This window comes from Varanus komodoensis, unplaced genomic scaffold (assembly GCF_004798865.1).
Source record: "Varanus komodoensis strain SLA01 unplaced genomic scaffold, ASM479886v1 scaffold13_3, whole genome shotgun sequence".
Taxonomy (NCBI): Eukaryota; Metazoa; Chordata; class Lepidosauria; order Squamata; family Varanidae; genus Varanus; species Varanus komodoensis.
In genome coordinates this window covers 15,106,173-15,130,610 of record NW_025335409.1, presented here as the reverse complement: position 1 = coordinate 15,130,610, position 24,438 = coordinate 15,106,173, and the positions used below count along the sequence as shown (strand labels likewise).

The 24,438-nt window shown below is 42.8% G+C and overlaps 1 protein-coding gene across 6 annotated transcripts in view; it reads left to right on the top strand.

The window, feature by feature from the left end:
• The window catches only part of BEND7 (BEN domain containing 7), a 74,862-nt gene that overhangs the window by 48,822 nt on the left and 1,602 nt on the right, over positions 1 to 24,438 (top strand). For 5 of the 6 annotated variants that reach the window (XM_044423304.1, XM_044423307.1, XM_044423306.1 and 2 more), the window contains one exon: positions 3,377 to 6,031. In XM_044423304.1, the coding sequence (XP_044279239.1) occupies positions 3,377 to 3,420 (44 nt within the window). In that variant the 3' untranslated portion in view covers positions 3,421 to 6,031. Of the gene's footprint in view, positions 1 to 3,376; positions 6,032 to 24,438 lie in introns of those variants that run through there. The other variant, XR_006414005.1, reaches the window with a different exon arrangement.

Here is a 24,438-nt window from a genome sequence, read left to right as displayed (position 1 = left end):
CCATAAAAACGTTAAAATGAGTTTAAAACTGATTTAAAATAGCTTTAAAAATACACTAAAAAACCTGTTCATTTTCCGTTCTGTAAATGAGTGTTAGAAGAGAAAAGAGTGGATTCAAAACAGGTTTGTTTTTCTAAACTTAAACCCCACTTTTTACTTGGACAAGTTGGTTTTCTTTGGGTCTCTCCACTTTGCCCCTTGCAGAACATGTACTTCATGGCAAGCCCCCCATCCCAACTATTTTGTGAGAATACCCACCACACGCAAAATTTCAAATCTATCCACCATCCTAAAAAGTTTGCTCCTAATTCTATACAAACATATTGGGCCACCACCCCTGACAAGTTTAATAAATGTGGACCATACTTCTTTAATTCTTTGTCACCTTCCTTTCTTCAGCTAACCAAATAACCTGGACTCCTTGTGTGCATGTACATGCATGTTCATATGTTATGTGTGTTAGTCATGTTATTCATGTCCTCTCTGTAAGCTTACAAGGACACCTGGCCAGGGGCTGTTGCAACCAAAATGCTGAGCCAAATAAGCTGTGTCTGCTCTTCCGATTTGAATCATCGTATTTGTTCAATGTAGAGAACAGTTGCTATAAAGTATGTAGGTAAAATGTGTAGTGTAGCGTCCGTCCATACTTGCCCTCCCGCCCTCTAAGATCGGGAGCAGCGGCCCTTCTCCGGGAACCCTCCGTGAAGGAAATTAGGTGAGTACCCGGAGAAGGACCTTCTCTGCGGTGGTGCCCCATCTGTGGAATGCGCTCCCCAGAGAGGTCTGCCTAGCGCCGTCATTATTTGCTTTTCGGCGCCAGGCCAAGACCTTTTTATTTAAATGTTATTTTAATTGATTGTTAAATTATTTATTGCTTTTATCTAAGTCCGGGATGTTTCCAGTTCTGTATATTTTGTATATTGTTATTTATTTGTTGGAAGCCGCCCTGAGGCTTATGTGAATGGGGCAGCATACAAGCACTCCAAATAGATAGATAGACAGACAGACAGACAGACAATAGTAGTTAGAGTATTGGACTTCTAGCGGCCCAGGTTCTAATCCCTACTTTGCCATGAAATTCACTGGGTCACTTTGGACCAATCATAGACTCTTAGCCTAACCTATCTCAAAGAGTTGCTGTGAAGATAAAATGAAGGAGGAGAATCATGTATAATACTTTGGGTTCTTTGAAGAAGAAACAAGATATAAATGTAGATGCAAAAAGGAAGTGAAAAATGACTGATGTTAAAAGCAGATTTTATTTTGCTTGTTTTCTATGAACATAATTTTTGCTTTGCTTTGGAACATCTTCCAGCAATTTGCACAAAAAAATAATATATTGGTTTTACCAGCCTTAGTTGATGTGGAATTTTCTCTACCAGTGTTCTTTGAGATCTTTGGACCTTTTCATATACTTCCAGCAGAATCATGTAGTAAACCTTTCCTGGCTGAAGGTAGGGTGGAGTGTGTTACAGGTTAGAATGCCCCCCCCCCCCCGCAGTGTGGTTCATACAAAACCCAAGTGCTGTGGATCAGAGCTCTGATTTCTGCTCCTGCTCCCTTGTACAAAAAGAACCCCACTGGCTGATCTCTGACTTCATAAAAGCCACGTCCGAGAGCAGGAAAAGGGTTAGGGAGGAGGAGGAGGCTGGAACAGGCAAGAGAAGAGGTATCCTGACAACAATCCATCCTCCTTCCCTTCCACTCTGAAGCACCCCAGCTAGATGGCTGAAAATGGCCATCTGGCAGAAATGCAGAGCAGAAGTCTCAGCTTGATTCTGCCACTCCTCCCACGCTGCATAGGGTGCCTGTAATCTTCCAGATTCAAAAGCTTCTGGGCATTTGATTGGATTGCACCCTTAGTAATGTTATTTAGTATTTTAACCAGTATCTACTTTCTCTATTCCGGTTTTATTGCACTGCTTCTTTTTATATTACCAAAGATCATGAGTGGGATGCAAGGAGATGTTTGCATTCATCTCCTTCTGGCAAGATGTGCACAAGGAAACAGATTCTGTTTTGATAGGAATAAATGTACCCTCGCATAGTGCCTTTGAATAAGAGAAACAATGTATTAAAGGTGGCCTGTAGAATATTTTTCGTTTGTCACCCTTAAAAGAATCTCGTGTGTGAGATTCTATAGGCAACTGCTTATGCATTTGTCAGTGGGGGGCAATAACTTTCAGATGATAGATTGTAAATAACAGTATACACCAATGACAACCATTTTAGAGGTGGTAATCAAAATAGCTTGTAATATGGTAGAAACATAAAAGCAGGTGTCTTCTGTCTAGAACCCCAGGGGACTGAGCATACAACTTTGTTTTGCTAAGCCTAATGTGGATATATTGGTTTCATAGCTGGTTTTATATCACAGAAAAACAGGTGAAAAGTTCAAGTTCAAGGCATTGTGAAGTTAAAGCTTACACTTCCCTATATATTTGAGACCTTCTCATATATTTGAAACTTTAAAATGTTGTTAGAATGCTTCTGAATGCTACAATTTACCAATAGTCAATTTTTGCAGCATGTTAGTAACGCTGCAAACTTTCAGTGCAATAAAGCTGACCACAGGCCTTCATCCAGGAAGGATTCACATGAACCTAGAGGTACTTTCACGTATTTTTCCCCATCATAGTTTTATTGGTTCAAAATGTTTAGCATAGATCATCATGAAAGGCGGAAAGGAAAGGAAGGGGCTGAGCAGCAAATGTGAGTTCTGGTGTATCTGCAGAGCTGCTTACTTGTCCGGATTGTCATCATGGGGTCTTCTCCTGCTTATATTAAACACTTTTTCCTCTTGCACCAAGCCTGCACCTATAGAAAGTGTGCATGACAAACCAAGTCAATATTTTCAATATTTCCTTTCCAGAAATCAGGTCTCAAAAATCAGTTTTTAATAATATGCAGTGTCCACACCACAAAATTAATCTTTTCTAAGTGATCCACACCTGATCTTCTGATCACCCATTCCGTTCTGGCCTTAACATTCTCACAGGGCTGTCCTCATTGAACAGTCAAAGCTTCTGTATAAAAGATATAGGAAGTTTTAAAAATTCTGACAGAATAATTTCAGATATTTGGTAGAAAGCCCTTGCAGGATTAAAACTCACCCATGTGTACAACTTCTTTAGATGTTTCCATTGCTGCTGTTAATATCCACCTTGGCATATGTTTTCCATTATACCAAAACTCACCATACAAGTTAAGAATTTTCTCTATAGCGTAGTACCTTACTTAAGGAATTTCTATTGGTAATATATTATATAACTGATAATGTTTAAAACCTTTAGGTTAATTTTAATAGATATGTATCATTTTGATCTATCATGATTCCTCAAAATCCTAATTTTAAGTTCTGACTCTTCTTTTTCAGGTAACCTCTTTGAAACCACACATTCTGCACCAGTGTTTCACTAGCAGATCCAGACATCTTCACATTTGAGTGGGGTACCAGCAACATTTCCAGACTTCTTCAATATCTGAGTTCTACTCTGGTCTGGCCTCAGCCTAAGGTTTTTTTTTTATATATACTTTTGTAACAAAGCATAACAGAGCCACTAAATTATTTGTTTCCTTTATTTTGATCAAAATAGGCTTGTTAGCAGCAAGGATGTAGTGCAGTTAGTTGGTAACCACTGTGATAGAACAAATTTTGCATCTATAATTGCATTTCTCCACATACATATATGCATGCCAGCTATTCCATTTTCTGTTAAACAGAGAAAAATAAACATAAAAACCTCTCTTCCTCTCAGGAGCAAGTACTGAAAAGAGCCCCTTTTAGTGACTTTTTGTGCAGAAGTCACAGACCCCCAAAGCTGCTAAGTTAAATGAATCATTAATACTTATCTGCTCTGAAGTCATACACACTCTCCCTAACCCCCAGCCTTTGTAAAGATGGCAAATTGCCAAATAACCTTTTCAGAATAAGATACATTGTCAGTATATTTGACTGTAAGAACCCCACTAAATATATATTGCCTGGTCCAAAACACATATTGGTGAATGTGAAATTAATTGTTCTTGATACTGAAATTCCTCAGATGTTTTATTTATTTATTTTGCAGATTCCTCACCACTCCTGACTTTAAAGTCTGGCAGTTAAGTCTTATGGTTCCCTCAAAAGTTATTTTAAGTATTAGTACTGCCAGTAAATCTTGAAAGCACTTTTATATACACAGCTTTTCTGCAATATTTGCATGAGTTGTAGGGAATATGCCATTCCAGTTTGAGTGGTGGCAGTTAGTTTTCACATATGCACATGTCTTCCTCTCATACCTGATTTCTCCACTCAAAGTGGACAAAAATTAGCCTTGAGAGCAGCATGTCTAGCATGCAGTTTCACCACAGGGAACAGAAAGTTATCACACTTTCTCCCAAGGTTGTTTCCCAAATTTGTGCAATGAAGGATAGTTCTACAGTGCAAGGTGAGGGGTACATAAAATCTACCCCACTGAGTATACAACACATCATGGGAGCTGGATGTGCTATTCATATGTAGACTTGATTTTCATTATCGCCTTCCCTTTAATAAGGGGCAAAAAATGTGCAAATTCAGACCTTTGTGTGGAGTGCAGATGTTCACTTAGTGTGGAGGGGAGAAGCTCATAAATCTCTTCACTCTCCACTGAATTTACAGGCCTCAGTTGTATCTGTGTGGGTACACGTGTGCTCATGCCTGCCTACGCACCCATATCCTTTCCCATCCCCACTTTTTCTTCTGTGAGTAGCAACAAGCCAAGAAGGATGCAAGTTGCTAACTATTCCAGAAGATACAAATTAACACCCCTGCACACTTTCTCCCAAATTGGAGAATTTCCAAAATGTATCAGTTGTTTGAAAGTACAATTAATGGCTAACATGTGTCTCAGCCAAGCTCCATACTAATTCTTCTATAAGGTATCTTAGCATTTCTTTTTGCCCTAGTTTAGGGCTGGTGCTAAGGTCCAAGATACAAAATACAGAATTAACTCTGCACCTTCCTGCAGAATGAAAAGAAAAACTTTTATAAAAATATCACTTGTGTATTAACTAATTTCCACATTTTAATGAAATTCTTTCCAAAGTATATACATTTCTCACTCTTATGTTTTGATGGTCTTATCATTTAAGGTTGAAACAAATTTAAGTGTCCTTCCTCACTCCACAAAACGTTGGTTTACTCCAAGCTTCTGCTTTCAAAATGCAAGTTTGCCATTGGTATTCATAGATCTGAACACTGACGCTTAACATATTAGCCACCAAATTACCACAGATTCTGTATGAAGATATGAATTAGTATTCTTGCTACCTTGAGAACCAGACCTCTCTCCTAGTCTTTGTGTGGAATGTGAAGCTATCATGGCCATGGTTCTGATAAAGACCTAATAAACCCTAATACGTGAGAATTTCATTGACAGTCATCAAACAAACCAATGGACTGTGTTCTAAATACTTTTCACCTATTGAGTTTGTTAAAATTGGGCTAAATAACAACTTCTCCTGCAGTTCAATAAATCTTTTAAGGAATGTTAATGTGATCAATTTATTATTGAAATGTGGCTGTGATCTCTTGATGAAAGATAAAACTGACTAGTGCTGCATTCATTTAAAAGTGCATTTTTTGCTTGAAGACTGATGGGACTGCTCTTTCACCAGTGGAAATCCTCAATTTCTCCCATAACTCTACAGATAAGGCATTCATATTTTAACAGTTAACCTACAATCAACATTATTTTCATGAATCTTAAAAACAATTGTAATTGTGTCTACTTAACTGTGACTACTGTTCAAAATTTTACTCAGAAGTCTTTTTATAGGTTTTATTAGGAAAATCATTCCATATTTAGGTAAAAAGTTGTCTCAATCTTATGTATATAAGTTTTATTAATATGTACATATTTAGCTATTTTTTAAATTGCTATGTTCTTAATAAAACCAACAAGGGACTAGTTGTGAAATGGTGCATACGATTGTGTTGTGTTATCAATCTCTGGGAATCCTTCTTTGTCAAGTTCAGAAAAAAACACAATAAATTACTTTAATTCAACAGGCATCTGTGGTGTGTGTGCTTATAAGACCTAATTCAGAAAATATTAGATTATAAGTGGTTTTGTCTGAACAGCCTGAGCCATATTTACATAATCAGAAACTGGAAGTAGTATAATCATATACTTGCCACCACCAAGCAACGATTATGCAGTTTGCCTTTTGTGGTAAGCAGTGAAGCAACAGCCCATCTTCCATAAGAGTACTAGAGGAAATTGAAGTCAATAAAGCAGCCGTGTAAAATTTAGCTGTGACACAGTCACAACCGAAGCCTATAACAAAGCCCGGAATACTGACCAGAGAGATGCCTGCAAGAGATTCAGCCTAAGCACCAACTCCACTCTGGTAAAAGAAGGAAATGACAAAGAGACAAGTCAAGGAATGCAGACACCCAGTTGTTAGTTGGGGCCCAGAAGTCTGAAAATATAACTGATTTTGTGCCAGCTGCACTGGCTGCCAATAAGTTTCAGGATCCAACTCCCAAGTGCTGGTTATAACCTTTAAAGCCCTAAACAGCATGGGACCATGTTATCTGTAGGACCTGGGCCTGCTTTTCCCAGTGCAGCATTCCAAGCTAGAGAGTTCATACTCTGAATCTGAACTTGAAGAAGAGGTGAGGTCACAAAGGGAGACAAAAATGCCCAGGTTAACAAACTGCAAGATAAGCCTAAAAGGTGGTGAAAACCAGACTGCCTCTGGTCCAGGGGCAGGGGGAGCACTATAACACAGGGAGGGCCAGAGTGGGAGGGGTGTGAATTTGTTTGGAGGGGAATCCTGTCTGGAATGCAACTGACATGGGCAAGAACTAATTAGAGGGATCATTAACTTGATAGATGCTTCTAGTTAATTACTTTTATATTACCCTGTAGTCCAAAGATAGCCCCAGTTGGCCTGCCCCAGGGCTGCAGTCTGAAGCATAACAAGTTTTCTCTCTGGCATGAAATGATTTGAAAATCTTATATATAGAATATGTTATGTAGGACTTTTTTAAGGAAGTGTGATGGGAGCTGTCCAATGTGGTGAAGAAAGGTAGCAAATGAGAAGAGTGGACAAGATCATCTCTCCTTGGAAAAAAATTTTGCCTATACAGTACCTGGAAATAGTATCCAACCTTTGACTTTTCCACATTTTGCTGTGTTACTAGCTGGAATTGAAATGAATCTAATTTAATTGGCACTGCTACCACTTGATGCATGCAAGATAGTCACAGGCATAGTTGACTTACCAACCAAAGCTGCCAGTGGGCACTCTGGGCCACTGAGCTCACCTGGGCCTCCGTTGACAAAGATGGATCCCAAATTGCCTCCAAACTATGCATTTTCTCCTTTGAGGGGAATGCAACCCCATCCAGAGCAGGCAAACAGTCCAGTTCCCACATCTGGGAGCTACCAGTCCATAGAGTAACTGTCGTAGTAGGATTCAGTTTCAGTTTTTTATCTGTCATCCAAGCCAAAACTGTACCCAGGCTCCAGTTCAGAATGTCCCTCTTCCAATCAGAGAAATTGTGCTGGTAGTCATCAGTGTACTGCTGACCCCTTGCCTCAGTCTTCTAATGACTGTTCCCAACAGAGGATGTGAACTATTTCCAGTTTAAAAAACCTATACATGCCCCATTCATAGATTGCTAGCATGATGTCTGAACCTAGACAGTATAGGTAGTTTATGAGTTAAACAGTGGTTTACTCTGGGTTGCTTAATCCATAAACAATCCAGATCATCCTGGTTTAGAAGACATGCTAACAAGGTATGTTCATAAGTTGTTTATTCAAATAGGAAACAGTTTGTGCACTTCACCCGTCCTGCAATGATATCTATGATTTGCTGCCATGATGTGTAAACCAGGTCTGTGTAACATACCATTACACTAAACCTTGGCTTGCTTAATTTGAAGTTTGTTGCCTGCAGAGAGTGTGACTGGCAGACAATCATATTGTGGTTTGTTCACGTGTTTGTTTTTTGTTTTGACCATTCTTTCAAAGTAGCCTGGTAAAACAACCCATGTTCATGGGTTAAACAACCCAGAATTCATAATTTAACAACAAACCATGCAATCTGATTCTAGGTTTTTTGCAGTTAATGAACTATGGTTTGTTCATATGGCTGACTTCATACATCAGGATAACCCTATTTTATAACTCTTCATTATGTATGAACCAGGTTTCAGGTTAAATGTGAAACTGTTACATAATAGCCATCCAGTGAAACTTTATTTTTTTTAAACCACAAGGACAGTCCAACTTTCTCATACCCCAGCCGCATGAGGACTTCGACACAGAACCTGGGGGCCACACAATGAATTATACTTTCATATCAAAATTAAAGTGTTCACAATATATTTAATGTCATATGCACAATTAATATGTTTAATTGACCATTAAATGAGGAAGATATGTAATCTCAATGCTAACCCTAATTGAATTTAAAAGGCTTTGTAGGCATTATAGGCCTGTGATCTTTGCAGAGATCACAGGCAGCTGCTTCTCCAACCGCAGCCCGAGCACAATGACTGCCTCTCTGGGGTGGCCCATTCCTTTCTTTCCTGTTACATCCACCCAGAACCCTCCAATGTGACCCGACCACCCCCGCCCCTGCCTTCCTTCTTGGAATTGGTGCACTGAAGCTCTTGTCCCTGAGCCAAAAAACTTCCCAGCATGCCCCACTTGCTCCTGCTGACTAAAGGTACACAGGAACTGAGGACCTTTGCATCCATCAGCTGGGGTGTCAGAGCATGGTTGTGTGAACTCTCGCGAGTGAGCTCTCTTTCACCACAATCATGCCCATGCCATAGCTAGGATTCAGACTGGAAGGAACAGGGGAGCTTCAAGTAGCAAGGGGTCACAGAACAAGGCTTTGGGACCTCATGCAGCCTGTGGGTCATGTGTTGGGCCACCCTGACATAGAATAACCACATGAAATTCATGTTTGCTCAACCTATGCTCTTTCAAATATGGATACACTGGTGAATTGGCTTGATATTATATGGATGCAGAACTTTCCAGTTTGGAGGGAGTTCATGTTAAAGGAAAGTGGTGTCTGGGAAGTAGCATCTGCTTGTGTACTGCTAAGATGGCCATCTGTTATAACACTCTGTCTTCTGGGACCAGCAGTATATCCTATTCTTCATACCTGGCTGGGAAGTTGGAGAAGATTCTTAGAAACACATTAGAACAGCCATCGGAAATTATTTGTAGGGAAAACGTCTGTCTGCAGCAGAACAGGAAACAGATAACCTTTCTATAACAAGAAAGGAAATAGGAACCTGCGCTATCCATTAATTATACCATGGCAAGAAGAAATTGAAATAGTTGGTGCATTAGGAGGAAGTCCTAGTCATGTGTTTGAGATATCGGAAGCACTGCACAAGACCAAAATGAGAATGTGTGAGAGACGCAAATCAGGCATCACTTAAAGCTGTCGAAAGGGGATAATTCAGTAGCTGTTGTAGGCCTTTGCCATCACCAATTATTGAGGAGATTGAATATTTCACTATGTAAATTCCATGCATAACAGAACTAGCATATTGGGGAAAAGGAATTTCCCCCTGCTGATTTGTTTAATGTGTAGGATGTGTTTTATATTGAGGGAGCATTCAAATGTTTTCTCTCCAGTAAAATGTTTGCAATGGTATAATTCAGCAACAAATACATCATGCAAGGTGGTGCAGCTAGGTAAGTTTATACCCTGGTGTTTGTGGTCTTATGGGAAAGGGCTCTTCAGGCAGTCATGTTAAATACATAGTCAACATTTCTCTTTCTTCTCCTTCACTGCTGTTCCAGAGGCAACATAAGCAGAAGTGGTTCCTGTGCCACTGCAGGTCCCTCAGGATCAACTGTGCAATTTGGAGTGGAGAAACAGTAAATTAAGGGTAAAGTTTGCACAACTCTGCACCCTTAAATCTCCCAGCTGGGGCTGCTTGTCTCGAGCAGTGTTGGATTGTTTACCTCTGTATGGATATGATATGTAGTTCTTTGCTGAAAAGGGGGCTAGAGATGCTTAAAAAGTGAAGGAAGAACAGTATTTTCCAGTATGAGTTGCTTCTAATGCTGCAAATAAGTAGTAAAGCAGTGGGCAAAAAAGAGCGCAATGCTAGAGCTGTTTACTGAAATGCAGCAGCCGATGATCAGGTCTATGGTGGCAGGATCAAGAGGGATTATGGACCAGTTTGGCAGGTAACAAGCTTTGGATATTGTCATCTGTGTATTGCCTGACAAACCTTTTCCTAGTATCTCATAATGCTTCCTAAGTGATGCTTAATGCATTGTAGCAGGCCATTATGTCATCCCCAAGGATTCTTCCCATTGTCTTGTTGTCATAATAATTGTTTTGAGTGTTTGCATGTATCCTGCCACCATTTGCACGATAGGCATAAATGATGGAATAATACTGTTCTGTTCATTTGGGAATGGTCCCCACATAGCCCACCAATCCTTTTTGATCGAATGCATTCTAAGGGCCATTCAGGAATCAGTCTGTTTCTTTTCTACAGCTGTTTAAAGAAACAGACCTATTCCAAAGGCTGACTCATTCATTTTGGTTCATCTTCAAGCAAAATAACAGGAAAAATAAGAAATGTAAGCTACTTCTCCTATCAAAATAAAAATTCAGGGGATTTTTACCTGTCTTCTTTTGATTCTGTTGTTCCCTTTTGTATGGTCTCTTTGTATTCATTGGCTCAGTCTGATATCTTAGGGATGGTTTCATCCTGAGAAGTATCTCCAAACTCCAGGCACCTAAATCCAGAAGCCTCGAGAGAGTTCTGGGATGCATTACCTTTAGAACAAGAGTGAAGAACTACGATCAGCCCAAGAGCCACATAGCCAGGGACTGTTTTCTCGTAGTAGATGTGCCAAAAGAAGGTATAGCCTAAAATACAAAAGATATCAACATATTGTAAAAGAAACATCTTATCACTTGTAATTAAACCTTCAGACAGATCTCTTTCTTCTCATTTCCTTGGCCTCTATCCTCCTCCTCACTTTCTGCTCCCCTTTAGTTGAAGTGCTGACAGTACACATGTCAGGGCTGAGAGGAAAGTCTACAACTGGAGCAGCCCTACCCTCATGGCTTGGACTTCCTGCCTGATTGGAGGGAGGTGCTTCCAAAGTGAGGTGGTCTTTGCCTGACTGCCAAGGCCAAGACAAACATACTTTCAATGACATTGGCAGGAGACAAGAGTAACTCCGACAGAACTTATTCTGTGAAGATTCCAGCTATTATCAAAACAGCTGCCTAAGATAACAGTTGGGTCATGATGGTTTTGTTTCCTATTTTGATCTTGGGACAGCAACAGAGCTTTCCAGGGACAAGTATTTTCCAAGACAGGCAGAGAGCATGTCTCCATCAGGCATAAACTGAAGGGGTTCTTTCCTTTGTTTGAGGATGGATGATCCAAAGATGAGAACATGATTTTAAGGCATCTTCACTATATAAATTAGTCTGAAAATGTTTTCTAAAGCTGTATATAAGTATTGTATTTTTAAAAAATGTGACTCTGTAAAGTGGTGTTCACACTGATGGTGCCAGCAGTAATGTTAAGTATTTCATTCTGCCATCCATTATTATTTAATGGTGGTGTTATATTGTTATAATTCAACACCTTCACAAAACTACAATTCCTATAATCCTTTGAAAGAACTATACACAGTTAAACCACTTTAGATTTGTATAGCTATGCTTTTGGAGACAGCATTGCCTAATTAAACTACACTATGATGCCTCATTTATTGCTGAGAAGGCAAGATGAAACAGAGAACCTGCTGTAATTGATTACCTAAGGATAGTAATTTGTGGAGAAGGATGTTGCTGATTATCTTAATTAATAGTGAATTAATAACTATATGAGAGAACTACACCTTGAGCAGTAGATATCTGTAATTATTTGAATATATGCTGACCATCATCACAAGTCAAGGACTGGGTTTGTGTGCTAAGGTGATTTTTAGAGGTGTTTTGGTTTCTATAGTTCTCATGCTTTTTCTCATTACTATGGTTAATGTTGCTTTTTTGCAGCAGAATTGGGGTGTGCTGGGGGGCATTTACAGAGCAGTATAAACAAAAAGATAGGTCCCTGGTCCAAGGAACTCACAGTCAAAATGTTGGCTACAAATATTGCTAGAGCGTACATGATTTGTAAAACAAATCTCCTTGTTCCTGTTTATCTAAAATTTACAACATTAGCATTGCTATGTTGATGGGCAGACTAGGGGAGCTCTGAATGCAAGTGACCATCCTATGCTTTGAGATCAGGAGAAGAGGGATGAGCAGTAGGTCAAGTACTAGTAGATGGGACTTAATGAGGGCCAACTTTGGTCGATTGAAGGCCAGGCTGGGAGAAGACTCCTGGGAGAGGGTACTGGAAGGCAAGGGAGTTCAGGAGGGGTGGTCTGCACTAAAAAGGGAGGTCTTAGAGGTGCAAGCCTTAATGATACTGCTGATTAACAAAGTGGGAGGTGTAGGAGGGCATGACCATGGATGAGAAGAGAGGTGATAAGACGAATTAGAAGAAAAAAGGACATCCACTGGAAATGGGACATTGGGGCAAATGGACAAAAGGGTATACCAGGAAGAGGTGGCTTGATGCAGGATTCTTCACAAGGCTAAAGCTGATTATGAGCTGAGACTCTGGAGGAATGTCAAGAGCAACAAAAAGGGCTTCTATTCTTATGTAAATAGCAAAAGGAAGGAGAGACAGGCAGTGACGCAGCTTAAAAGCAAGGAAGGGGATCTGATAACTGATGTAAGGGAACATGCACAGATGCTAAATTATTATTTTGCTATTGTATTTTTCCTAAAGCATGCTGGAGACCTACCTGGGGGAGTGCAGATGAGGTTGGGGTTATGGGGGCACAGATTGGAGTCACTCCCTAGAAGTTGAGGAGCTCCTCAGGGCCCTAGACATTACAAAAGTGCCTGGTTGTAACAGGCTACACCCGAGGGTACTTCAGGAATTTACTCTTGCATACGTTGGCCTTAATTTTTGAGGCCTTATGGAAATCAAAAGTGTTAGAGGACTGGAGGGTCGTGTTAATGGTCCTAATCTTCAAAAAGGGTAGCAGAGGAGACAAGAGGAATTAGACCAGTAAGGCTAATACCCATTCTGGGAAAGATGATGGAAAAGCTCATAAGGAAAGCTGTAAAAACCCTAGATAGGGAAGAGGGTTGGCAGCCACGCAACATGTGTTCCGCAGTAATTGGTTCTGCCAGATGAACCTTTTTGGAATTCTGTGACAAGGTTTCAAGATGGCTAGACAGAGGGGATGCAGTGGATGTGGTTTACCTGGATTTCAGCAGGGCCTTTGGCAATGTGCTATATGATATCCCAGTTGAGAAATTGATTAGCTTTAGGATAGATTGATGCACTGCCCAATGAATTAGGGCATGATTGACAGACTGCAGGCAAAGTTTGACTACCAGTGGGGAATGATCAGGAGCTGATGATGAGCAGAGTCCCCCAGGGCTCAATTTGGGACTGGTTCTGTACAACCTCTTTATCAGTTTGGATGGGTGGGTTTCAGGTTGGATGTCAGTAAGTACTTCCTGATTGTTAGAACCCCTAGGACAGGAGTCGGCCATACGTGGCTCTTGAATCCCTCTGCTGTGGCTTCGTTGATGAAAATACGTGTCACAGTCGCCGACCTGCAACCCGCGCTGGCACGGCAGCCGATCTGTGACCTGTGCCGATTTACTGAACTTTTCCCCCCAGTAGGTCAACCATGGATAAATCGAAAAGTTTATGAAGAAAACTGAACGTTTAATGGTACGTGGGTAGATTCATTTGCTTTTACTGCTGACGAACTTATGGGGTTTGCTGTTTAATGCATGCAGCCTTTTAGCACTGACTTTGACTCTGCAGGAAACTGTTCTATTGAAAATATATGAAAGGAGTCCTACTAGTTTATAATGTAAGATTAAAAATAACAGCTTTTAATGACTGAACAAGAGCTGCAGCTAAATCATAATGAAGATATAGATCTACTTCCTTGTTTTAAGAAAATCTTATAAACATTCCAGCAACATTACTACATTGGGAGAGGGATGTTTGTTCAATATTTCACCAGACTATTATTTATATTTGTTGTATTGCAGAAACTCTACTTACCATATGAAAGTATTAGTTAGTCCTTTTTTATTCAGGTTGACAGCTGACTGCATCCCCTAGTACACAGGATAAAAGGATGAGGGCACACAGATGCAGACGGCATTTTTGGTTTGCTGCAGGTGGATAATTTAAATTCGACTTTTTATTTCATAAATAGGAGGACTCAAATAGACATTGAGTATTTTATTTGAAAGTAACCTTCAACCCAGCATCTTTTTTTCAAAGTTCAAAATGTTTTTGTGGCATGCAGAAATAAAAATTTGTTTTCTCTGTAGCAGTTCATTGATTTCATAAATGCAACACACTATAGTTTTTTTATACATAGCATAAAGGTAAAAAATGATATATGCAGTGTTATCTTCATTTTAGATGTCAAAAGGGATTTGCAGTTCCCGGTGTTTTCTTTTCTGTGGGAAATGGGTTCCAATGGCTCTTTGAGTGTTAAAGGTTGCCGACCCCTGCCTTATGGGTTTCCACGGGAAGTAACTGAGGCCCCATTAGTGAGGGTGTGCAAGGAAAGACTGGACAACCACATGTTGGGTATTACATGAGTGGAGCTAGCTGGAGCCAGGGGTCACACTAGATGGCCCAGATGACCCCTTCTGACTTGCTCTGTTTCTATATTTAAAATGGGGAAAAAGCCATTGTTAGCATCACATGCAGAAATGTGCTTCAGGGAAGTCAAAACTGCTTCATATGGCTGGAACTCACCACCTACAGGTAATCAGACACTATGAATGGATTTGCATGATGCAATAACTACAGGCAGCTAGGCATGGACCACTTCCCTCAGGCTGGATTGTTTGTGAACACCCTGATAACCCATTGCTTATTTAAGGAGGAGTTGGTCCCACAACAGGCTGTTGTATCATCTGAACCTGGACAACGAACCCTATTGTAGGTGAAGAGAAGGAATGAATGAGCTGCTGGACAAAAGTGGCCAAAACTACTCCCTGTTCTTATTGAGCTCACCTGAGCTGCTGCAGGTGAGAGCTGTTTTACAAAGTGCCCAAGCGGCACTTGGGAACAACTGTCACTAGCTAGTGCTCACTGCCTCTGATAAATCCATTCACCTCTATTTTATTTCCTTTTCTGTTTGGCCCAGGGAAAAAAACTAAGTATAGAAGTATTTTCATACCCTCTTCTGAGAGACACTATATAAATATTTTAATCATACAACAGATTCTCTCTTACTGGAAGATGCACTTTTCAATGAAGCACAATTTCACTGGAGTATCCACCATCCACCTCCTTCTTAGAGCAAATTGCTCTTCAGCTATTGCCATCTTGTGGCATCTGACCTGATACACATTCATTTTATCTGTTAATGGTGTTAGTTCGAATTGGAAACACACAGGCAATTTTAAAATGAAATGTTGAATTAGAAATGCCTACAGGAGATCCATTAGCATAAATCCAATCAAGGGGTCTTTGTTTAACTTGTTAAAAATGGCTTAATATATTTTAGCCATGTTTGTATGTGGGGAGGGTGTGGGTGAAGTAATTTTTCCTTATATTCCTTAAGTTTTAGACCCAAACTACTTATTTTATTACAATGTGTTGTGTTTGAAAACATTTGTGATGCAATTCTGTTTTATTTGTGACTTCATTACAATGCTGAGGAACGTTCAAGATGCAAGCTGTGAAAAAATAAAGGCCTACAGGATACGCATAAAAATTCCTCTTAGGGAGTCTTCTGTATTGTATTTTCATATGCAAACATCCATACTTGTGGCTGAGGTGCTGTACATTTTGTAACTGAAGAATTGCCATGATAATTACATGCATTTGATCCTATTGTACTGTTACATAACTTGGGCTCCTAAGCCCCGCATATGTGTCCTGAAGGAGGAATAGAATATATGTGCCTTTCCCCCAATCTGTAGACCTGCAAGTGCAAAATGTTAGGTAGAAATTATCCCTGCTTCCCTATATTAAACACATTGGTCAAAAATAGAACTACTTTACACACGTTCTCCTGACAGGCTGTGAATAGTCAGGAATGTAGGCCCAATTGTTACTGAAAGTATACATCTGTGCTGTGATTAACCACCTCAGATTGCAGATTGGGGTTCTCATGAGCAAGTGTTATTCTACACACCTTCTAAAAATCCTGTATGGAGAAAAATAGCATCTCAGGGAAAGGGTAAACTACAACTTCTCTGCCAAACATTAGCTTTCTATGTGTAAATGATAATTTGTTGGGAAGATACAGCTCTGTCACAAGTATATCATAATTTGGGCCATAGTTTAATGGCACATGACCCCCAGGTTGCATTGCACCATGTGCATAACAACCCAGCATTAAAAAGCTGAAATAATGATACTGTCAAATTATTTGTTCACTCAGTCAAAGTATTAGTGAACAATTTGTTCATTGATTTATGCATATATTTGAAGTGTGCTCCTACGCAAGTTTAAACAACAAAAAAAGTTCTGCTACTCCCACCCCCCCTGGGTACTGGAAGACTTTTTTCTGTCTAAACATGCACAAGATGACTAAACATCCCTTTATTGCATTTCTGTTTTGTTGGAAAAATGCAAATATAAAGGGGCTGGGGGAATTCAATACAAAGGAAAACAGGTCACAACTTGCTAGCAAATTAAGTTGACATGAAAAATTCTTGAGGACAGTTAGGTATATAAATCAACTATGCAACCCAAATGACTTGGAGCTGTTGCCAAAAGTAAATTGTTCAAAGAGCTTATCTTTACTGGAGAGTTGGAAGCAGAGACTCTCCTTTCTATATTAAAGTATGAGTCCTTTTGCAATCACCATGATCCATTTCTGTTGGCTGACTATTCCATAGCAGGGGAATGTAATACAGGAATTCTGTGAACATCTGTAAATTTCAGTGAAACCTTCAAAGGAAAATTAATATAGAAGCAGACCTCCATCCCAAAATAGGCTAGTTGCATGTGAGCAAGAAATAAATCAATACTACAGCATCAACACCTAGCAGAAGTGGGCAGAATTTTTAAAGATGATATGGCACTTAGTATGTTTGAAATAAGTTCTGTTGAATTAATCTTAATTTCTGGTCAAGTGAAAAAAGAGGTATGGAGGTAAGACATCTGCTGCTTTTGTGAATGTGATACTTCAACTGCCTATCCCATCCCTCTCTAATAAGTTGTATAACAAATTTTAGTCTAATTCAGCAGCCATTTATCTAGACATGTGGACTAAACATATGTAGTAAAATGATCGGGCATCAGGTGGGTGGTAAAGAACAAATAGGCTGTATGTGGCTGTTAGTACAAATAACTGCAAATATTGTCAATTGGTTGTTCTTGACAGGTTGTATTTATTTGGTAGCTCAGAGAAAGGAAAGTACCAACATTTCATAAAGAATATAAATCCCATTTTCCTCCTAAAAGGAAACATTGAACTTCCTTTCACCAAACAATAAATTCAACATCTGTGTAGGGGTCAAAGTGAAACTGGTAGGGTTACAAGTATCAGATTATCCAAATTACTACTATGATGGGTAAAATTATTATTTTTCCATGTGTGAGTGGACCTCATGATTCAGCCAAAGTTAAGCATATGCTTAATTCACCCACTGAAATCAACTGTATGTTTAAAAAAAATATTTGCTTTTGGCTAGGTAGATCATTACCAATTAAACAGGTGTTTAGAGGGCATACTATACAGAGAAAAGGATAAAAATAGTCTAATGCAGCCAACAAACTTGTGGCCATGATTTAGGTATAGTCTCATTAGAAAAGCAGGTTGCTTACCTGTAACTGATATTCTTCGAGTGGCCATCTGTGCAGTCACACATATGGGTACTGTGCCTGCGCAGTGCCTTTGGCCGGAAGATTGAAAGCTAACGGTTTTTGGCGGGAAGCTCCGCTCCCCTCCCCCACGGGCTAAAAAGAGCGGAGCGTCCGCCATTTGTTCAGTCTTTGACGACCAAACGTGCACCCCCTTGTGGAAAAATTCTCAGTATGAGATAGGAAAAAAGGGATCGGTACCAAGAAAAAATTGGAAACTTTCGGTACTGATGAATGAGTCCACTCACCGACACCGAGTGGGGCTGGCGGGTGGGTTGTGTGACTGCACAGATGGCCACTCGAAGAACATCAGTTACAGGTAAGCAACCTGCTTTTCTTCGTCGTGGCCTCTGTGCATCACACATATGGGTTGATTAACAAGCTTACCATCAAAGGAGGAGGGAAGGTTTCCTCATTGTAGGACGGAGGAGAGTACAGCTCTACCGAAAGAGCAGTCCTGTCGAGCCCGAACATCGAGACGGTAGTGCCTGGCGAAGGTGCAAGGGTTCGCCCAAGTAGTGGCTCGGCAGACGTCATCGATCGGAACTCCGGATGCGAATGCAGAAGACGTAGCGACAGCTCTAGTGGAATGGCCTCGGGGAACTGTAGGCAGTTCAAGCTTAGCTAACTGATAGCACAAGGTAATAGTGTGGACTATCCACTTAGAGAGCCTTTGAGGAGTGACTGGGTCGCCCTGATCTCTAGCCAAATATTTAATGAACAGTTTATTGGATCGCCGAATAGACTCCGTTCGCGATCGATAAAAGGCTAAACAACGCCGAACATCGAGGGAGTGCAAAGATCTTTCCAAGGGATTCGACGGCGATGGAAAAAAGGTAGGGAGTACAATGTCTTGTTCTGAATGGAAAGGTGTAGAGACTTTGGGCAAGAAAGATGGGTCAAGACGTAAAACGACCTTTTCTCTGTGGAAGTTTAGATAAGGAGGGTCGATGCGGAGGGCACAAAGCTCACTAGCTCTCCGGGCTGACGTGACAGCTACAAGGAACGCCGTCTTCCACGAAACTAATCGGAGATCCACAGTCGCCAAAGGTTCAAAGGGGGCCCTCATAAGGGCCTGTAGAACTACAGAAAGGCTCCACGTGGGCATAACTGGTCTAATCGATGGGTTAAGGTTATACAGTCCTTTCAAAAATCTCTTGAGAATAGGATGAGAAAACAGGGGTGATCCGTCGACTAAGCCACAGTAGTAGGCTATTGCGGCCGTATGCACTTTAATAGAAGACGGCTTCAGTCCGGAGTGATGCAATTCCAGAAGGAACTGAAGAATTTGTTCAATTGATGAGACAAGTGGGGAGAACGAATGAGACTCGGCGAAGGCGGAAAACTGCTTCCATTTAGCTGTATATGACTTTCTTGTGGACAGCTTTAGAGCAGCGTCGATAATATGCTGAATCTCAGGGTGCAAAAGCGTTGGATTCGAATTCGACAGGGTCTGTCTCGAACCGGATGGTACAGAGAGATTGTGGCAGTGAGAAGCACCCGCATGGTTGGATTCGAGAATCGGGGCCGAAGTGATCGTTGAAACCGATGAATTAAAAGAAGCTGTAGGATTCGAGGCTCTCGAATCCGTCGCCTGCCCCAATGGACGGTCAATCATCGAATCTGCCACGCTGTCAGATTCAATGAGAGCAAGTCCGGGTGACGAAGTGTGCCGTTCATTTGCGTTATAAGATACGGAAGTGTCGGAAGATGAAGAAACTCCCCGCGGGAGATGTCGAGCAGTTTCGCAAACCACGCTTGGCGTGGCCACCAGGGGGCAACTAGTATCCCCGATGCACAGTCGCTCACTATCTTCACTATGACCTTCATCGGAAGAGGGATCGGAGGGAAAGCATAAAAGTTGATGTTGTCCCAAGGGATGCTTGTCCGATTCCCGCTCTCGAACAGTAAGTCTCACACACCCTGTTCTGTTGGGTAGCGAATAGGTCCACATCAGGAAACCCCCAGCGCCTGAACAGGTGGTTGCGTGTGCGAGGATCCAGTTCCCATTCGTGCGAAGTGAAGATATGTCTGCTGAGAAGATCCACATGCACATTGTCTGTGCCGGCCAGATGAATGGCCATCAGAGTAATGTGTCTCGGAATGCACCAGTCCCAAATCGTCATAGAAAGCCTGGCTAAGGTCGGTGACTTCGTCCATCCTTGCTTGTTCAGATAAAAAACGGTCGCTATATTGTCCGAAGTTATCTGAACGATCCGATGATGAAGGAGGTCTTCGAAAGAACGAAGGGCTTTGAAGACTGCCAGCAGCTCTAGGAAGTTGATATGATTCTTGGACTCTAGACGAGTCCACGTTCCCTGGGTAAATAGGCCAGAGCAGATCGCCCCCCATCCTAGGAGAGACGCGTCGGTACCGAGAGTTATCGAAGGAGGTTGCGCCCTGAAGGGGACTCCCACCACGAGATTGGTCGGCTTCAGCCACCAGCACAGGGAGTGGAGCACGGAAGACGGGATCCGAATCCGTTTTGACTGTGGGTCTCTTTGTGGATGATACACCTTGTTGAAAAATAATTGTAGTGGGCGAAGCTGAAGTCTGGCATGTGGAACTACGGCAACTGTGGAAGCCATATGCCCCAGGACCCTCTGGATGGATCTCGCTGTAACCGTTCCCTCTCATTGAATTCGATGGATATGGCGAGCTAGAGTCTGCTGTCTGTCCTGAGGGAGGAAGGCTTTCTCCAACGTCGAATCCAAGCGGGCTCCAATGAAGGTGAGCGTCTGTGTCGGAAGAAGAGAAGATTTCTCTGTATTAATACATAGACCCAGACTATCTAGTAAGGCACGGGTTGTATGGATGGTGTCTAGTAGTCCTTCTCTGGATTGCGAGACTAACAGCCAGTCATCGAAGTACGGGTAAATTTGTATGCCCTGAAGGCATAGGAAGGCACAGACAGGAGCCACACATTTGGTAAAAATTCTCGGAGCTGAAGCCAGTCCGAAGGGTAAAACTTTGAACTCATAAAGTTGGTTCGCAACAGCAAAACGAAGGAAACGCCTGTAATTTAGATGAATTGAAATATGAAAGTAGGCGCCCTTCAGGTCCAGTGAGGCGAACCAATCCCCTCTCCTTAACAACGGCAAAATGTTTTGAAGGGTGGTCATACGAAACTTTCTCGGTATAATAAACTTATTCAAGTCCTGTAAATCCAAAATTGGACGTAGACCACCGTCCCGCTTGGGGACCGTAAAGTATCTGGAATAGAATCCGTGGAGTCCGTCAGATGGGAATACTTGACCAATCGCTCCTTTAAGGAGAAGTTGATGTATTTCGTCGAGAAGTACCGGCGAACATGAAGTAGACCGGATCGGACTCGATGGAGTGACAATGTCGAATTCTATTCGATAGCCGTATTGAACGATGGACAATACCCACCGGTCAGATGTGATGGACTCCCACATGGGGAGTCGGCTTTGGAGCCGGTCCCCAGATGAGAGGGGGGTGGGTATTAAAGGAGCGTGAGGAGTGGTTCGCCAGTCCCGTCAGCGCTGTCTCCGATCGTCGAAACGACGGCGGCCCTGTTGGAAGCGCGGTTGGGGCTGAGGGCGGCGACGCTGCTGCTGTTGTTGCTCGCGGGGTTGCGGCAGCTGTCTCTGTTGGTATGTCTGCCTGTAGGATGGCCGATTCCAGGACCACTTACGTCTGCTATGTGACTGGATCTCCATCCTGCGCGCCGTCATTCTTGACTCGTGTAGTTTCTTGAGATTATGGTCGGTACGTGAATGGAAGAGTCCCGAACCATCAAAAGGCATCTCTTCTATTCGCCGCTTCATTTCCTCCGGGAAATTACAACTCCGAAGCCATGCGTGTCTCCGGAGGGAAAAGTCACCGACCAAGGCCCGGCAGTCAGTGTCCACGTGGTGACGTGCCGTGGACAACTGCTGTACTGCGACCTGCATGGCTTCTTTGATCAGGACCTTCTCAAGGTCACCCTGGTGGTTTGGGAGGGTGGAGGCGACGTGGAGGCGCTGCATAATAAAATATTGATATCGCGCCAACGTCGCCTCATAGTTAGAAATGCGAAGTCCTAAGCCCGAGGCAGCATAGACCCGCCTGGCCAGGGAATCTATTTTCCAGCCCTCTTTATTCCTCAGCGCCGTATGTTCCCTCGCCTCCCTGCCTTGCGAGGATTCGACAACCACCGAGTTTGGTTTCGGGTAATTAACAGGAAGGGGATGTCTTCTTCCCTGACCCTGTACATAGATTCATATCTCCTGGACGTTGGTTGAGGATGTGAAGGTAGGTCCCAGGGCTGCGTCATCGCCTGCCGCAGGGTAGTTATAAGTGGAAGAACGATAGAGGTCGATTGCTCCCCGCGGACGACGTCATAAAACTTATCCGTCGACGGTCCCGGGCGCTGGGCAGCATCGATTTCCAGGGAGTGGACAAGCCTCGACATCAGCTCCGTGAAGGAGATGTGTGACTCATCGGGTGACGCAGGTTCCTGGGATGTCACCACGACGTCCGGGGAGGTTGAGTCTACATCAGAGTCATCCGAATCAGCACCATAGTATGGCGGGGCAGAAGATGATGACTCCGCCGGTGATAAGGAGCGGCTGCTTCCGCTTTGCGGGGATCGAGGTGGTACCCTCCTCGAATCCACAGACCGCGGTTGGTCACGGGGCGGAGGTGAGGATCGCGCTCTGGGAGCAGGGTAGTATCCCACAGAGAGCGGGTCTCCCCAAGGGTGGCAGTAGGGACGACGCCAACTCTCCGGGCGTTGCTCTACCGAGCGGCTCCTCCGATTCCCTGGTGGGGACAGGCCAGCTTCTGTCTCCAATGTCACTGTGGGCATCGGTGTCAGTGACCTCGCTCTGGGAGAGGAGTCCTGAATTTCCCCATCCGAGATAGACCCCCGTAGAGTTGGAAGTGGTACTGGCAGGAGGTTGACCGCACATCGGGGAGACCCCTGAGGGGTGACCCGCATAGCCTCTTGAAGGATCAGTTCGGGCGGGGTCGGTATCGTAACCACCACCGGTACCGAAGGGCCCGTCGGCTCCGAGTCCCGATTTTGGAAACGATCCGTAGACTTAGCCTTCTTTGGAGGCTTAGAGGCCTTTTCCTTTCTGGCCTTCTTATGGCCTGCCGGCTTGTCTTCGGCATGTTTGCGCTTCTCATGCCTCTTTTTTGGTGAGGCAGAGGGGGCCAGCGAAGCAGATGCACCTTCATCCGAAGGGCGTGAGGGTGGAGCCACAGAAGCGGAGCCCGGTTTTGGGATAGAGATGAGCGGGTCTGATTGCATCAGAGCCCTATCCCAAAGGAGCCTCCGAAGCCGGTTTTCGTGGTTCTTCCTAGCCTGCTTAGAGAAGGCTAGGCAATGAACACACTTATCCGTCCTATGCCCCTCCCCAAGGCAGAGGAGGCATAGGTCGTGCAGATCAGTAGGTGCCATTTTTGACCCGCAGTCAGCACATTTGCGGAAAGCCGCCCGCTGCGCCATCACAGAAAAGGGAGGAAAAGAGAGATAGTGCAGAGGGTAAGTATATATTTTTGTTTGTTTGTTTGTTTTGTTTAGATCGAAGAAGAAATGAGAGAAAACTACACAGAATGGGAAGCGAAGTAAGGGGAAAGTAGTTTAAGGGCAATATATAAGGAGAGAACCAAGAATAGCCAAAGCGAAAGTCGAAAGCGGCACGAGGCACAGTGAACGGCGGTCGCAAAGACTGAACAAATGGCGGACGCTCCACTCTTTATAGCCCATGGGGGAGGGGAGCGGAGCTTCCCGCCAAAAACCGTTAGCTTTCAATCTTCCGGCCAAAGGCACTGCGCAGGCACAGTACCCATATGTGTGATGCACAGAGGCCACAACGAAGAACTACCGTAGTTGCAGCTTTCAACTTGTACTCCTTCCTATTGATAGGTGTGAAAGGATGATTTGAAACAAGGGAGTTAAGAGATTTAAAAAGATAACAAAGAAAATTACTTAGCCCAAAGGAGGGGAGGGGCCAAAATCAGATAGCACAAGGTATGGGGAAACAGGCACTTAGGCAGGAGGGCCAAATACTTCCTGATTGTTTATTGACAAACTGGGCAGAACAAAATGAGGCTATTATGGGGGGGGGGCTGGATTGGGAAGAAGGGCTGGTGTTGGGGCAGCACAGAGTAGGTGGGCAGAAAGAATGTAACTCTCAGTACCCTGGCCAATAAGGGGAAAGGAGGAGGGTACAAGCGGCCGGGAGCAGGGTTCAAAGGGGGGGGGTGAACTCGTGCTCAGGTGAACTCAGGTGAACAGAAAAATGGGAAGGAAACCATTCTTTTCTGTTCCCTTCATTGCAATAAAGTTTTAAAAAGAACTCTCTGCATGCCTGGAATATTTTTCTCTTCCGACAGAAAGCGTGATCATAACACTATGAACATAGTGCTCTTACTACAAAATTTATTGAGCAACTTCACCACATAAGAAGTAAACACAGGCATATACACACCATTCTCTTTTTAGCATTTCTATCATACAAATGGAGTTATGTGTCCATATATTTTGTTATTTTTTTCAGTGAACTGCCATCTGGTCATAT